At 39.8% G+C, this 14,298-nt stretch overlaps 1 protein-coding gene across 8 annotated transcripts in view; it reads right to left on the minus strand.

The window, feature by feature from the left end:
• GULP1 (GULP PTB domain containing engulfment adaptor 1) overlaps nucleotides 1-14,298 on the minus strand; it is a 198,181-nt gene that overhangs the window by 92,010 nt on the left and 91,873 nt on the right. For all 8 annotated transcript variants that reach the window (XM_089502038.1, XM_089502036.1, XM_089502037.1 and 5 more), the window contains one exon: nucleotides 1,061-1,120. In XM_089502038.1, the coding sequence (XP_089358164.1) occupies nucleotides 1,061-1,088 (28 nt within the window). In that variant the 5' untranslated portion in view covers nucleotides 1,089-1,120. The remainder of the gene's footprint in view (nucleotides 1-1,060; nucleotides 1,121-14,298) is intronic.

The raw sequence follows: 14,298 nt of genomic DNA on the forward strand, positions 1-14,298 counted from the left end.
TTAGATGAATCAGACAAATGTTGGATCTAACAGACGCACATTTAAACAGACATTTAATTTGAATATATGGGCATAGCCCCAGAGCCACATTTTGACATAAGAACACATGAAGATGTGCTTCAGTGTAAATGATAATGTGCAAAACTGGTATCAATCTACATTTGCAACAAGAGAGATTCCACCATATGACTAATTCTAAAAGCCCTTTTTTCTGGGCTTGATACATTTTTTTCCCCTTTGTATTGCAAATATTGGAGCCCTAGTGCCATAGTGGACTGTACTGCAGCCACTCATTCACCAACCGCAATGTTGTGGTTTCAATACCAGTCAGAAGCTCTGGGTTGACTCAGCCTGACATCCTTCCATAGGTCACTCAAATGAGTACCCAGCTTGTTGTGGGCAATTAGCTTACACTTTGTGAAGCGCTTTGTAGATCGGTAAGCGGTATAGAAAAGTATTTGCTATTACTATTGCTATGTGAGCTTATATTCATAAAATAAGTTTGGTTTTCCAGTATAATAGGTTAAAAAGTGAAAATAAAGGCAAATCCCAAAATGTTGCTAGATGGAGAAATACACACTGTCCAGGGTTTTCAGTAAAATGTCTGGTTCAGTCAATTATGAAACAGCATATGCAAAAGGCAAACTTTTTTTTGAAAGACATAAAGTTTCAGCCATTCCTCTTTAATAGTAAGCATGAAGGCTGGATACTGTTGATCCTAGGCATTCTGTACTTCACAGCCCTTGTGGTGCTTCCGTTAAAGCCAATATTATTATAAAAACTGATTTTAATAGATGTACTGATTTTTATTTTATTTTTTTTACAAAATGTCTTCTCCTATTTTAAGTTCTCATTTGTGAAAGAAGTACATCTTCAGAACTCTAGGTCACATACAACATTTTACAACCCCCCAAGAACCCAGAGCTTATCAAAATACTTCGAGCAATGCCATCAGTTCATACATTCACCATATTCCATCACTTTTAGGTCTGCCTCTCTTTTCACTGCTGCCTTCCATTTATTTTTGCTTTTCTTACAAAACGTAAGTAAAGCTGCTTACCTTTCTTTCTGCTAAAAGCACGATTCATGATGTGAAATCAACCAGTCTGTGCAATTTAATCTAAAAAAAGAGAGGTTACAATTAAAATGATATTTATTTCAGAAATATGTAATTTCATTGATCAGATTCATTTTAAATATTCTTCACAAAATTCTCTGAAATCAGAGGAAACCCATTAATATACAGTGTGCCCGTGTTATATGCGGCTTTGAACATACACTCTGCCCTTATGGTGCCATTTTGGCATGCACTGGTCCACATGGTGTGCGCCATCATGACACCCCTCCAGTGCTGCATCCATGGAGGGTGCAAAAAGGAGACCATGGTGTGAGGTTGCCGTGGTCCCAATCTGGCCAGTAAAGAGGTGGTCTGTATAGCCCCAAAGTTTACAAAGTGGATATAACTTTTTATTTAGTGGAAGAAAAAAATAACAACCTCAGCTTCAGCATGTAGTGTAGGTAACAGATCATGTTTTTGTTTTGTTTTGCTTTGTTTTTGTCAAGGATGTAAGCGTGCTGCATGCTGCACATTGGCTTTTTGGAGAACCAATTAGCCAGATATGAGAACCATATACAGAGACTGTACTTTCTTTACGAAAGTGAGAAAAACACACAGCATTTAACACCAATGTGGTCTGGAACTGAAATTGTTATTACTAACATTATTATTTCCATCCACCCTGGAAAATAATTTCATGCTTTGGAGGTTCCATAAGCTTGTAGCAAGACACTGATTGCCTGACAGCAGGGTAGTAAAGGCTTGCTCTAGATGCATGCAAAGCAATATTTGGCTACCCAGCCATCACCCAGATGCCACCTCATGGAAGGTGGAATTTAGTTCACATACACAGGTTTTGACAGAGCTAAATATTATTTCATGCCCTCAATATGCCTCACTAAAAATTATATTTATCTTGCATTTTCATGATATTTCTTTCAAAAAATCAGTTCATGCCAAATCATACTATCCACAGAAACTCAAAAAGTAACAGAATACTTCAAATAATTAATGGCCATATAAATGTTTCAAATCTAAAGTAATGCATGAACCATGGAACAATATATGGGGGGGGGGGAGGGAGGGAGGGAGGGAGGGAGGGAGATTTGGCCATGTAAATCCTGTGGGTGACCTTGGGCAAGTCACACTCTCTCAGCCTCAGAGAATAGCAATGGTAAACCCTCTTTGAAGAAACTTGCCAAGAAAACCTCATGATTGGTTCACCTTAGGGTTGTGATAAGTTGGAAATGACTTGAAGGCACTTGACAAATAGTGTATGCATGTGTGTGTGCATGCGCGCATGCGCACACACACACACACAGAAAGAGAGAGAACATAGGGCCCCATGCCTACATGGAAGCTTTGGCTTTGTATCATGGGCAGACAGCATATGTACTAAAACAATGCTGGAATGCAATTCCCAGCCTAACCATCATAGCTAACAGTGAGGGACATTGGACATACATTTCAATAATATCTTGAGGGCATAAGTCCAATGAGCTACTCACCGTTTTCCATCAGCATTCTTGTTCCATTTTTGTATCTGTCTGCAAGATATTTCACCCCCATGCATAAAGATTTTTCCCCCAAACTTTAAGCTTTATTGAATACTTTTTCTTTTTGCATTGGCTAAAGCAAGCCTGCCCACCATGTAGTCTATGGGCTGCATGTGGCCCAGCAAGGTATTTCAGGTGGCCCATGAGGATGTGGAATGTCTTCAAGGCTACCTCTGCTGCTTGGCCTTCTTCAGAGGAGAGGGCTGGGTGGCAGAGGAAGAGGATAGGTGAACGATCACCCTCAAGGCTTCTCTGCCACTTGGGCTTCTCCAAGGAGAGGGCTGGGCAGTGGAGCAGGATGATGGGCCAACATTCACCCTCAAGGCTCCTCTGCTTCTTTCTCCCAAGGAAAGGGTTGGACAATGGCAGAGGAGAATGGATGGACATTTGCCCCCATGCCTCCTCTGTCGCTTAGCTTTCTCCCGAGGAAAGGGCTGGGTGGAGGAGGAGGATGGAATTAATATTAATAATATTAATTAATTATTAAAATATATATGTGGCATAAAGAAATTTAACCTATTTCAATTTTGGCCACTACCTACTGTCAGGTTTTGCAGGTCTGGACTAAGGTATGTTTGTGGCATATTTCACATGTCTGCATGCTTCCCCACCCCCACCACAAACAAGTCTCAGAAATGTACAGATTACCAATACAGATTGTTTTTTGCCTGCTAGCAGTCTCAGTAATTGTAAATGGTATTTCCATTTGTGAATCCAATGAATTTTCTTATTATTCCTGATTTCATAGGTGATTTTAGAATTCTGAATGTTTATGAAACACAAACATTGTTTGGGATTGTATCAGTCATGTGAAAGACCCCCATACAGGGAAATCAATGCAGTCTGGGATTGCTGTAAATGTAGTAGAAGAATGATCCTCATTCCTACCCTTAGCTAACATACATGATCATAATGAAAGAGAAAGAGAGTGTAGTGGAGTCTCCTTCCTTGGAGGTCTTTAAGCAGAGGCTGGATGGCCATCTGTTGGGGATGCTTTGATTTGGATTTCCTGCATGGCAGGGGGTTGGACTGGATGGCCCTTGTGGTCTCTTCCAACTCTATGATTATATGATTCTATGAAATACCATATATACTCATGTACAAATAGGATCCCAGGTACAAGTAGGATCCCTGGTGGCGCCGTGGTTAAATACCTGTACTGCAGCCACTCACTCATAAAACACAAGGTTATGAGTTCAATTTCAGTCAAGGGCTCAGCGTTGACTCAGCCTTGCTTCCTTCCGAGGTTGCTAAAATGAGTACCCAGCTTGTTGGGTACAGCTTACAGTTGTAAACCACTTAATGGTCTGCTTAATGTGGTATTAAGCGGTATATAAATGAAGCTGCTATTACTATTGCAACAAGTTGACCTCGAGGAAAGGTTTTAGGGCCAAAATCATGGATTTTGACATGACCCGTGGATAAGTCAAGGGTAAAACATAGAGGCATGCAACAAAGGATCTAAAGAGGAAAACACTTCCCTCCCTCCTTCTAATTCTCTGGACCTCTCCTGATCACCTAAAACCGTTTCCCTGGTGCCGAAGGAGAAGGTTTTAACATCGGAATCGGAAGGGAGGCAAGTAGCGTTAAGTGGGGTATTTATTGGGGAGAGAAAGTTTAAATCTCAGATTGACAAGGAAAGGAAGTGGAGTTAAATGTGATGTTTAGAGAGGAAATAAGGTTTTAACATTGGGTTGAGAAAGGAATCACCTCTTTCACACACACACACACACACACAGAGAGAGAGAGAGAGAGAGAGAGAGAGAGAGACTCCTGCCTGGGCAGCTCTTTCAGAAATCACTGCTGAGGCACACGGGGTGGTGCTTCTTACAGGACCTTTCTAATTATTATTATTATTATTATTATTATTATTATTATTATTATTATTATTTAGCGTATTTATACCCTGTTCTTCAGCCACACAGGCTCTCAGAGCAGCTTACAAGTTGTTAATTAGACATTTCCCTGCCCTCAGACTTACAATCTAAAAAGACACGATACAAAATGAGAAGAGAATGGTAGTGGGAAAGGGGATCAGGTCCAGCAGTATTACTGTATTGAGCTGTATATAAGTCGACCCAGGATTTTCGGGTCAGTTTTTAGGCATACATTTTTCCTAAGTGGTTTATAATCTGTAAAACCCCAACAAACCGCAATTGCCCCCAACAAGCCAGATACTCATTTTACTGAGCTATGGAGAGATGGAGCCCTGTGGGATCGAACTCATAATGTTGATTCATATATATATATATATATATATATATATATATTTTAAAAAGATGGCTCTGCTGAGCATATTAGAACACAGGATTTTATCTGATACCAGACAAGCATGAGACTTACATTTATGCAAGAAAACTCTTTGCTCCACCTATCTGCCCCTCAATTGTGTTATAGTTGTTGCTATGCACATTCAAGTCATTTCTGACTTATGTTGACTCTAAAGTGAACAAGGTTTGTTCAGAAGAGATTTGCCTTTGCCCTCCTCTGAGGCTAGGAGAGTGTAACATGCCCAAGATCACCCAATAGGTTTCCACGGCCAGGTGGGGATTCAAACTCTGGTCTCCAAATTCCTAGCCCTAGCTCTAAATCTGTTATACAAGATCACTCAGATTTCCAAATTAGAACAGAAACCATTCTGAGCAGAATCCCTGTTGATTAGTTCTGTTCCACTGATAGACAGGCATTTTGAGATACAACTCCTTCAAAACTACTCCTTTAGAAATAGTAGTTGATGGTATGATTCATTTGAACTTAGGGCTATGAAAGTACAAATCGGTACAAGTCAAGCTTATCAAAGATCTGTGATTTTCATCTAACACCTTGTACTGACCGTAGACTATATTTCACCCTCCCCGCCGCCCCTGCATGGGTAGGGAATTTTCTAAGTTTTTTTTCCTCTCATTTGTTCTGAATGTATACTTTTAGTAGTTTTTTCCCCAATTTTATTCTTGTTGTGTGTCTCCAAGTCATTTAGATTTACGGTGACCCAAAAGTGGACCTATCATGGGGTTTCCTGAGGCTGATAGCGTGTGTGACATACCCAGTGGGTTTCCATGGCCAAGCTGTAAGACGAATGAGTGAGTTCTGACTTAAACCCAGAGCTGAAGAACCAAAGAACCAAGGAATTGTGCTTTAAACATAGCTAAAGGAACAAACAAGATGGTTCCGCGCAAAGCACTGATGTGACGAAGGTATTTGGCAACGGAGGCGAGGAAAGTCTGAAAACTTGGAAGCTGAAGCGGGGTGCCGTCCAGGTGTGACGAACCATGACCGGGAAGAACCTTATCTCCTGAGTCGCCTTGATGAGGAACAGACAGGACAATGGAGAACTTTGAACAGAACGAGTTGCTTTGAACACGGACTGAGCTGAACAACCTGTCTGTCCTCCCAAAAGAGGAAGTTGAGTAATGGGCTGCAATATTGCAAGACTTCAGCAGCCAAGAGCCAGAGAGAAGAAAAAGTATAAAGACCCTGGACTTTCATCTCCATTTTGTTGGCACCATCCGCGGCAACGGTGTCATCCCCAGCCTTCGAGAACAACTGATCAATGTTCGGCGGAAGGAAAGTGTGTGTGAGTATTGTATGAATGTGTGAGTGAAAGAGCTCTTGATAATCAATGGTTGTATTACTTTGTGATTCAATAAATGTTACATGCATGGTGTTTAAAACCAAATTTGGTGTCTCAATGTCTGTGTCAGCCCTACTGTGAATAAGTTCACGGAGAGGAAGATTCTCATTACATGCTCTCAGGATAAACAGGTTGCCCTTACAATCTTGGGCATAACAAAGCAAGGAATTGAACCCTAATCTCCAGAGTCATAGTCACAGTTGAGCTCTCAAACCACTAAACCACACCGGCTTTCCACAGAAACAATTTAATATAAGAAACAATGCTAATACATATTTAAATGCTTATTAAACATATGTTGTAGGTATGCTGTTCAGACTGTACTGTAAATTCAGAACAGTATGGACTTCTTGATTTGGATCTCTGTTCAGTTCTGGGATATGGGGATTAGAAAAATTCTACTCAGGATTCCAAAGACATTAATTCCACACCCATCCCCACTTAAAGCCAGCAGAAATTTTGTGCATATTAAATCCTATGAGGTTAAGTATCCCATTCTAATTTTGGCACACATGTTATGTAAAAATTATTTAGGAAGTAAGCTGTTGTGTGATATCCCCCTCCAAAGAAACAAACAAAAATCAACTAAAGCTGAAAATATTAAATTATGTTTGTTATAAATAAAGTAATCTTCCAGAAGTCTAAATATTTTCAGGACCTTGAGTATGTAATCATATATTTGGATGTTGGATGAATGCAATGGAAACTAAAGTTGATCACAAGAATGTAGTTTTATTATCTTTTGAATTAGTATCCCACCCTTCCTTCCTCTCTGGAAAGCCAAATGCAGTCAAAAGATATCTCTCTATTATTAAATACTTCTTAGAACATAAAGACCATAACAATTGCTAAGATACACACACCCAGAGTTCTTCTGATTATGATGGTTTTCTTTCTTATTTCAATATCTCTTGAAATAGAAAGGAAGCTCATCTATGAAGAATTTAACTCTCACTTCCCTTGCCACTCAAGACAGTATGTTACACAAGAAAGCAACCACAGTCAAGAGATTTGAGTGTTGGACTACGACTCTGGGGACTAGGGTTCAAATCCTCACTCATCCATGGAAACCCACTGGGTGACCTTGGGCAAATCACACTCTCTTTGCCTCAGATGAAGGCAAAAGGAAACTCCTTCTGAACAAATCGTGGCACAACAACTCCATGAAAGGTTGCCTTAAAGTCAACATAATTCAGAAATGACTTGGAGGCACACAACGACAATAACAAATTGATCTGAACAAGAAAATCTTAAGTCAAATTATCAAAGAGGATGTTGCAATAAGTTTTTGAAAAGGACCTACAGATATTGAGTAATGATACAATATCTTCTCACTGCTGTTTCTTCTAAAAGCAAAAGGATTGAGGTGAGAAGGTCAATGGGCTAGGAGGGGATTTAAAATCTAGATGAAGCGTCAAGGAGGCAAGCTGGGAAAACAAGTGATGAGCTGATGCTGTTGGAAGGACAGGAGAGTGACAGGATATCATTAATGAATAGCAATATTTTGTCTTTTCATTGCTGTTTCTTCCAAATGCAAGCAGACTAGGGTGAGGAGGGTGATGAACTAGCAAGGGCGCATTTGCAAACCTGGATGAAGCATTGTGGTGACAAGCTGGGCAAATGAGTGATGGGCTGGGGCTGGTTAACAGGACCCTGTAGCATGCATGTTGGGAGGGGGCTTATGATATTTGATTCCCCCCCCCACTTCAGCAGGGGTCCTGTAATATAAAGTCCCCCCCCCATGAATGTGGAGGACCAATTGTATATTAATCTATACTATATGTCATATATTGTGCTTGTAATTTTCTTACATACTGTAGCAGAAAGTTAATAAAATTCCTCCCAATTTCCAATGATCAGAAAATATTATTCATTTGGTCTGATTGACAGGTAACTCTAGGAGGATTTTCACATTAACACGTACAAATTTGTCTAGCCTTCTCATGAAACTGCAAGTACTGTAATTCATGAAATGTCATTGCTTTTATTCCTTTGTTCTTGCAAATTAAATGTCTAGGCTGCCTTTCAACCAAAATGAATGTCAAGGCAGGGTATAATTAATTAATTCTTGAGTTTTCATGGCTGCATGATCAAACAGTGATCTGTGTATGTTCAACAGACAGCACAGATTAGAAACATCATACTTTCTAATGGAGAGGGTTTACACCTTCACTTGCAACTCAAAGAGTGGTGAAGTACAGAGTAATATGCAAGCAACTGTGGATGGTTCTTATGACACAACAACACAAAGATACATGAAGCTAATAGCTGTGAAGAACCAAATACAGGTAACAGGAATTTATCTCTACAATGTTAACATGGGGACATCTGTTGATTTTGACTTTTGGCTTTTCCCTGTATTCAGACACACACACACACACACACACACACCACCACCACCAACAACAACAACAAGCTATTTCTGTTCTGAATCAAAAATGTGAATTTTGGTAAATTCTTTAAAAACAAACAAAACCATCTTCCATTTTACTGCCTATCCTCAATAGGTATGACTATTGTCAGCATGGGGAAGACCAGTCTATACCTGTTTCCCTTATAAGTGATACATATGAGGAGACTCTTATAAAAAAAAGGATGGGAGCCTTTGCAATATGGTTGAAAACATATGGATTAAAGTCCAGACTTTTAAGAGAGAAACATTCGAAGCCCTGACTATGGATCAAGAGTAGGCAATTGCCAGGGGTTGCGAATCACACTTGCTCTTGTGTGGAGGGCCATCCCATGCTGCCCAACCAAATACTTGAGAGAGAAGAAAAAAATTCCCCAAACTGCCAAAGCATCTGCAGGCCCCTGGGAAGGGTGCTACTGGCCATTTCACTGCATTTCCAGACATTTTTGCCCCACCCCATAGGCTTGTAGAGGGCTTTTAGTTCAAGAAGTGATCAAATTTCCTGTTTAATTCACTTTCTGACTTAAAAAACAAAAAAGAACCATGTTGTTGCACCTCTGTCTGACAGAGCAGCATACACAGCTTAAGCCATATGCACATGTGTTTTGCGAACATCTCAGCACAGTGAGACACATCTTTCGTACAATCACAGCACCCCAGGTGGTTCCTGCTTCACAGTTTGCTTCTGCAGTAAAAGTGGGCTGATGTATAAGGTAATTGCTGGAACAACTCTCAGAGAAACCTTATCAAAAATGTCCCTTCCTGGTCAGAAACCTCAACTCTGATCCTAGTGACTCCTGATAACCTCTTCTCCTGACTACTCATCTGCACTTCCCACCACCTGGTTTCCTCAGTTCTGGATAGATTTGACCAGTTTTGTGACCACTGGGTTGTTTCATTTACATTAACTGCATTCCACAAAGAGTGATTAACACATATAGGCGGGATACAGACCACCCAAAAGGGCGGTCTCCCGCCGCCCTAGTTTGCTGCACGAGGGAGCTGCAGCGAACAAACCGTGCGGTTCCCTCGTGCAGCAAAAAGAACCCACAAAAAGTGGGTTCTTTCTGCGGTGCGATTGTGACGCTGCAAGGTGCCAATGGTGCACTTGCGGCATCACAAAGGCGCCTAGATGTGCGGACGCTAAGCATCTGTCACATCAAAATGGCAGTGCCTATATGTACAGGGCACCGCCATTGTGACGACTTCATCACGTGCGAGGGGCGAGGGGCGTCTGAAAGCACCTCCCCTTGCATGTCATGACGGCGCCCCATAGGGCCCATCTAGCCAGCACCCTGGATAATCTATAGGGGAAAGAAAACCCCAAAATGTTGAGGGTGCAAAATGTAAAATATGACACTGGAAGTGGGATGCTATTCTGAAATAACCCTCCAATTGGGTGGCAATATGGTGACCTCTGAGGGTCACATGTGGCCCACATGCCATAGTTTTTCCACCCCAGTGCAGACAGTCTAACCTATTGCTTATGATTTCTCCTGTACTCCATTTTTAATGAATGATTCAGCTTGTGTCGAGGGCTCCCTTTCAATAGATTACAGCAAGGGAGCTGCTCTGCTACGTACAAAATCCCAACCCAGAATCAGGTTGTCTTCAAACTGTACTCCATTTAAAAAAAAAATCCATCCTAAATTTGCAAATTTTGTTATATTATTACTAAAAAATTAACTGAAGTGAAATTCTCACCCACTGCTAATCACAAAAATACTAAAGAGTATACAGCTTCATGAGAATACTGGAGCACAGCTTAAGCAAGCGACATATTTGGACAGACAAACCCTTTTCCCCATTAGACTCTGCAGCCTTCTACTGCTTCCACTTATCCATGATCTGGTTGATGTATGGGGGGAGGAGGTGTCTTGGCAAAAAGTAAGGCAAATTGGATACATCCCATAGAGTTCGAAGTCAACTGTTTCTTTACTCAAGAGTGTGGATAATGCACAAGCAACACAATTTCTGAATATGGCACACATCATGAAATTAGCATAAAAACCTATCAGGCATAATCTGACGTCACTGTTATGATAAATCAAAGCATACAAAGTTTAAACTGCTTGATTAAATTATGTAGGGAAATGTGGATTAAAAGCATAAAGCCTGACTTCTGCATCATTATTAGGATTATTAGCATTTTTAATTACTTGTATCACTGTGTGATAAGCCATGAAGTAATTATTTTACCAACATTTCAAGGACAATGCTCAATGGTAGAATCAATGTTACTTCATGATTTAGTAGCTTTCTTTTTTTAAAAAAAATGTGTAATTTTAATTGAATTGTTTCCTCTAATTTCATCTGTAGCAGGAGAGTGATAAGCAAGATATTTTTATATTTTTCTTTCCTCTTCCACCAAAGTTCTCCTTCTTGCTATAGTGAGTATTGCTACAATATTCACTATAATTTCAAAAGACAATTGAGTGCAATGTAGTAGTGGGGGGAAATGTGTAACATCTTAGTTTTCTGCTCATAATGAAGCATGAAGGGATTGCCTGCGGGTAATTCAATGGACTGAAATGTATGCACACAGACTTATTTTGTTTCAGCAGGAATTGCATCAGGGTTTACATGCTGAACCTTGTATTAAATTTCATGTATTAAAAAGGCAGCAAGCAAAAGAGAAAAGGCTGCAGCTGAAGCCAAAAGCTTCTGCAAGAAAGAGTAAAAATGGAAGTACAGCTGAACCTTGAAATGAGATTAGAAACTTCTTGAATAAAGCCTCCTGGTAAAAAAAATAGTAAATTGAAGTAAAATTATATTAAAAATGTGGATCGCAATGACAAAATTCTAACCATGTTTTTGTGAAAATAAAAAAGTGCATAAAATTAGGAAAGTAAAAATGAAACACTCTGCTCATCTTATCTCACAAGCCTGAGGGACAGATTTCCCAATAAAGGAAGTTCTGGAGCTCAATTCTAATAATAAATAATAAATAATAAAACTTTTATTTCTATCCCACTTTTTGTCAAAAACAATCAAAGTGGCTTACAAGAGTTAAAATACATCCATATATACAAAATATCCCCAGATGCAAGATATATTTAAGGCCAGTTGTAAATGGTAGTGAGTAGCTGTGAATGTGCTATTTTCTTTATCATACTATATTTTAGGAAAGGAGGTTTGATTTAAAAAGAAAAGATTTTTTAAAAATGATAAAACTGTTTTTTTTTAAAAAAACAAAAAACAAATCCAAACTGGGTCAGAAGTGGTTGTCTCTCCCCCACGCCAAGTCGTCTGAAATCCAAAACCATTCTTAGCCCCCTCAGACTTAAACTGGGGAGCTCCTTCTTAACAAGTGACTTAATCATGAAATATGATGATAGTGTGGTGTGAGTCACCACTTGAAAATGGACATGATGTCAAAAGTGTGAGATGGGTGGGTATGTCTGTGAACTCCCAGGGAAACATTACAAGCCAGGCTCAAATGTTCCTAAATTCCAGGCCTGGGTGAAAATTATGGCACTTGTGCTCCTGGCCAGCCAACTCCCTGCCACCAGTTTTACCATTCCAAAAGGTTATCCAGGGAAGCAGAGAGGGGGCAGCAGAAAGTGTTTATTTGAAGGACATGCAGCAGCATCCAGACCTCATCCTTAACACCTCTCATCCCTTTATTCTTATTCTTATTTGAAAGATACAATTTAGAAGTAGCAAAACTCTTTCTAGAAGGGAAGCCACTACATGAGAGAAAGTCATATGAGAGCTCACTGAAATAATGGATTCAGATCCAATTGCTAGTTCAAATAGAATACAGGTATTAAATCAAATGATGAAAGGGAAGTCAACACTCCTGTAAATTGTACTAATTCAAGGTGCCTACTTATCCGAGTCTAGCATTTGGATGTAGACTTAGAGCCAGTACAGACTGGCATGAAAAGACTGCTGCCATACAGCTTGAGGATGTGGTGTATGCACAGCGCACACCCCCACGATGCCCAGAAGCCAGCTTCACACCACCCAGCTGCCCATATAGCAGCCGGCTTCCAGATGCCCCGGTGGTATGGCATTCAGACACCACACGCTGCCAGAGCACCTTAACAGCAATGACAGGGCTGGTGCAAAAAGGAGGGGCATTTTGCTGCTTCTTTTGGGGATGGCACAAAGGCAGATTGGGGACATGGCGTGTGGTTGCTGCAGCCCCAATCCAGCTTTCTAAGGGTGGCTTCAAGATGCCCCTCTAGGGTAGTCTGTTCTGCCCCTTAGTTCACTTAAATATTGGAAGTTAGTTTTATGCTCTGAAGAAAATGGTGTTTGACAATAAGATCTGGTGATAAAATATGTTTTAACATTTGGTTGCTGAAATGTCATCACCTAAACTGGGTGAATGAATTACTTATACACAATAGATGTTTGTGGGGTGTACATAGTCAGTAAGCCTATTGAAGTTTACAACAGTGAAAGGATCAACTTAATGAGGAAGACTTTGGAAAGCGTTCAGTTTTGCATGTTTCTTGGCAGTCTATTTTTCAAAAGGTATCTAGGAAAGATGGTGCCGCTATGTAGAGAAGAAAATAATTTTCTCTTTTGCAACAAATCCAACATGTTATATAGATAACTGCACAAAAATAATTACACTTAGTAGATCACTAAGACTTTTGTAAGCCTTGCCGGCAGGGCAATTCATTCCAAATTGCAGCATGCTACTTTGTGGGATGTATTAACTCATCGTTTGCATTCACAGCAATACAGTAGCAAGGAACACAAATGTCCATTGGAATAACATCAACAGAATCATCTCTTTAACAAACAGCCATTTGTAAATATTTAAATAGACTATCTGAAGAGATTCATCAAAATACTACTTAAAAATGTATTCAGCTGGAACCATTCTTCCCTCTGCTTCTTTTGCATATCATTCTGCTATAATGCAAACCATATTTGACCAAATATAACAAAGCTCATTGTCTTTATGTGGCAAAAGCATATACAAATCAACACTGGGAAAGGCAACATACAAATCAGAAAAAAAAATGTCTGAAATATGCTTTTGCCTTGTGAGAGAAATGTTTGGAAGATGTTAAAGGACAAAACTTGATTTACTTCTGATTAACAGAAATCCAAAACATACTGCAGAATTAATCCTGTTTGAGACTGCTTTAACTGCCATGGCTCACTGCTAGGGAATCCTGGGAATTGTAGTTTATTGTGGCAACAAAGCTCTCTAACATAGAAGAATAAATGTCTCACAAAACTACAGTCCCCAGAATTCCCTAGCATTCAGCCAGGGCAGTTAAAGTTGTCTAAAAGTGGATTAGTTCTGCAATTTGTTTTGGACCAGTGTTTCCAATACATAAATGTTAGCTTTTTTCTTTTCTTTTCCTTTCCTTTCCTTTCCTTTTTTTGTTGAAGAAACTCAATTTAGATTTTTTTTCTGAACAAGAGGGGAAAAATAAACAAAACATCATAAGAAGAAATATTAAAGTATTAAACTCTTTGATACATGATGTCTTGAAACTTCCTAGGAGGTCTCAGAGGTGGTGCTGGAACATCCCAAGACAGTGGCTCTGAGAAACTTCATTATCCATGCTGTCCTGACAGGGCCTGCTCAGGACATCGTGGCATGAGGCTTTCTCTGTACATCACTGGATTGATACATGTGGCAAGACATGCTTGATCTGTTTTTGCTGTTTAG

This window comes from Sceloporus occidentalis, unplaced genomic scaffold, assembly GCF_023333645.1.
Source record: "Sceloporus occidentalis isolate IW3139 unplaced genomic scaffold, rSceOcc1.0.p SCAF_191, whole genome shotgun sequence".
Lineage (NCBI taxonomy): Eukaryota > Metazoa > Chordata > Lepidosauria > Squamata > Phrynosomatidae > Sceloporus > Sceloporus occidentalis.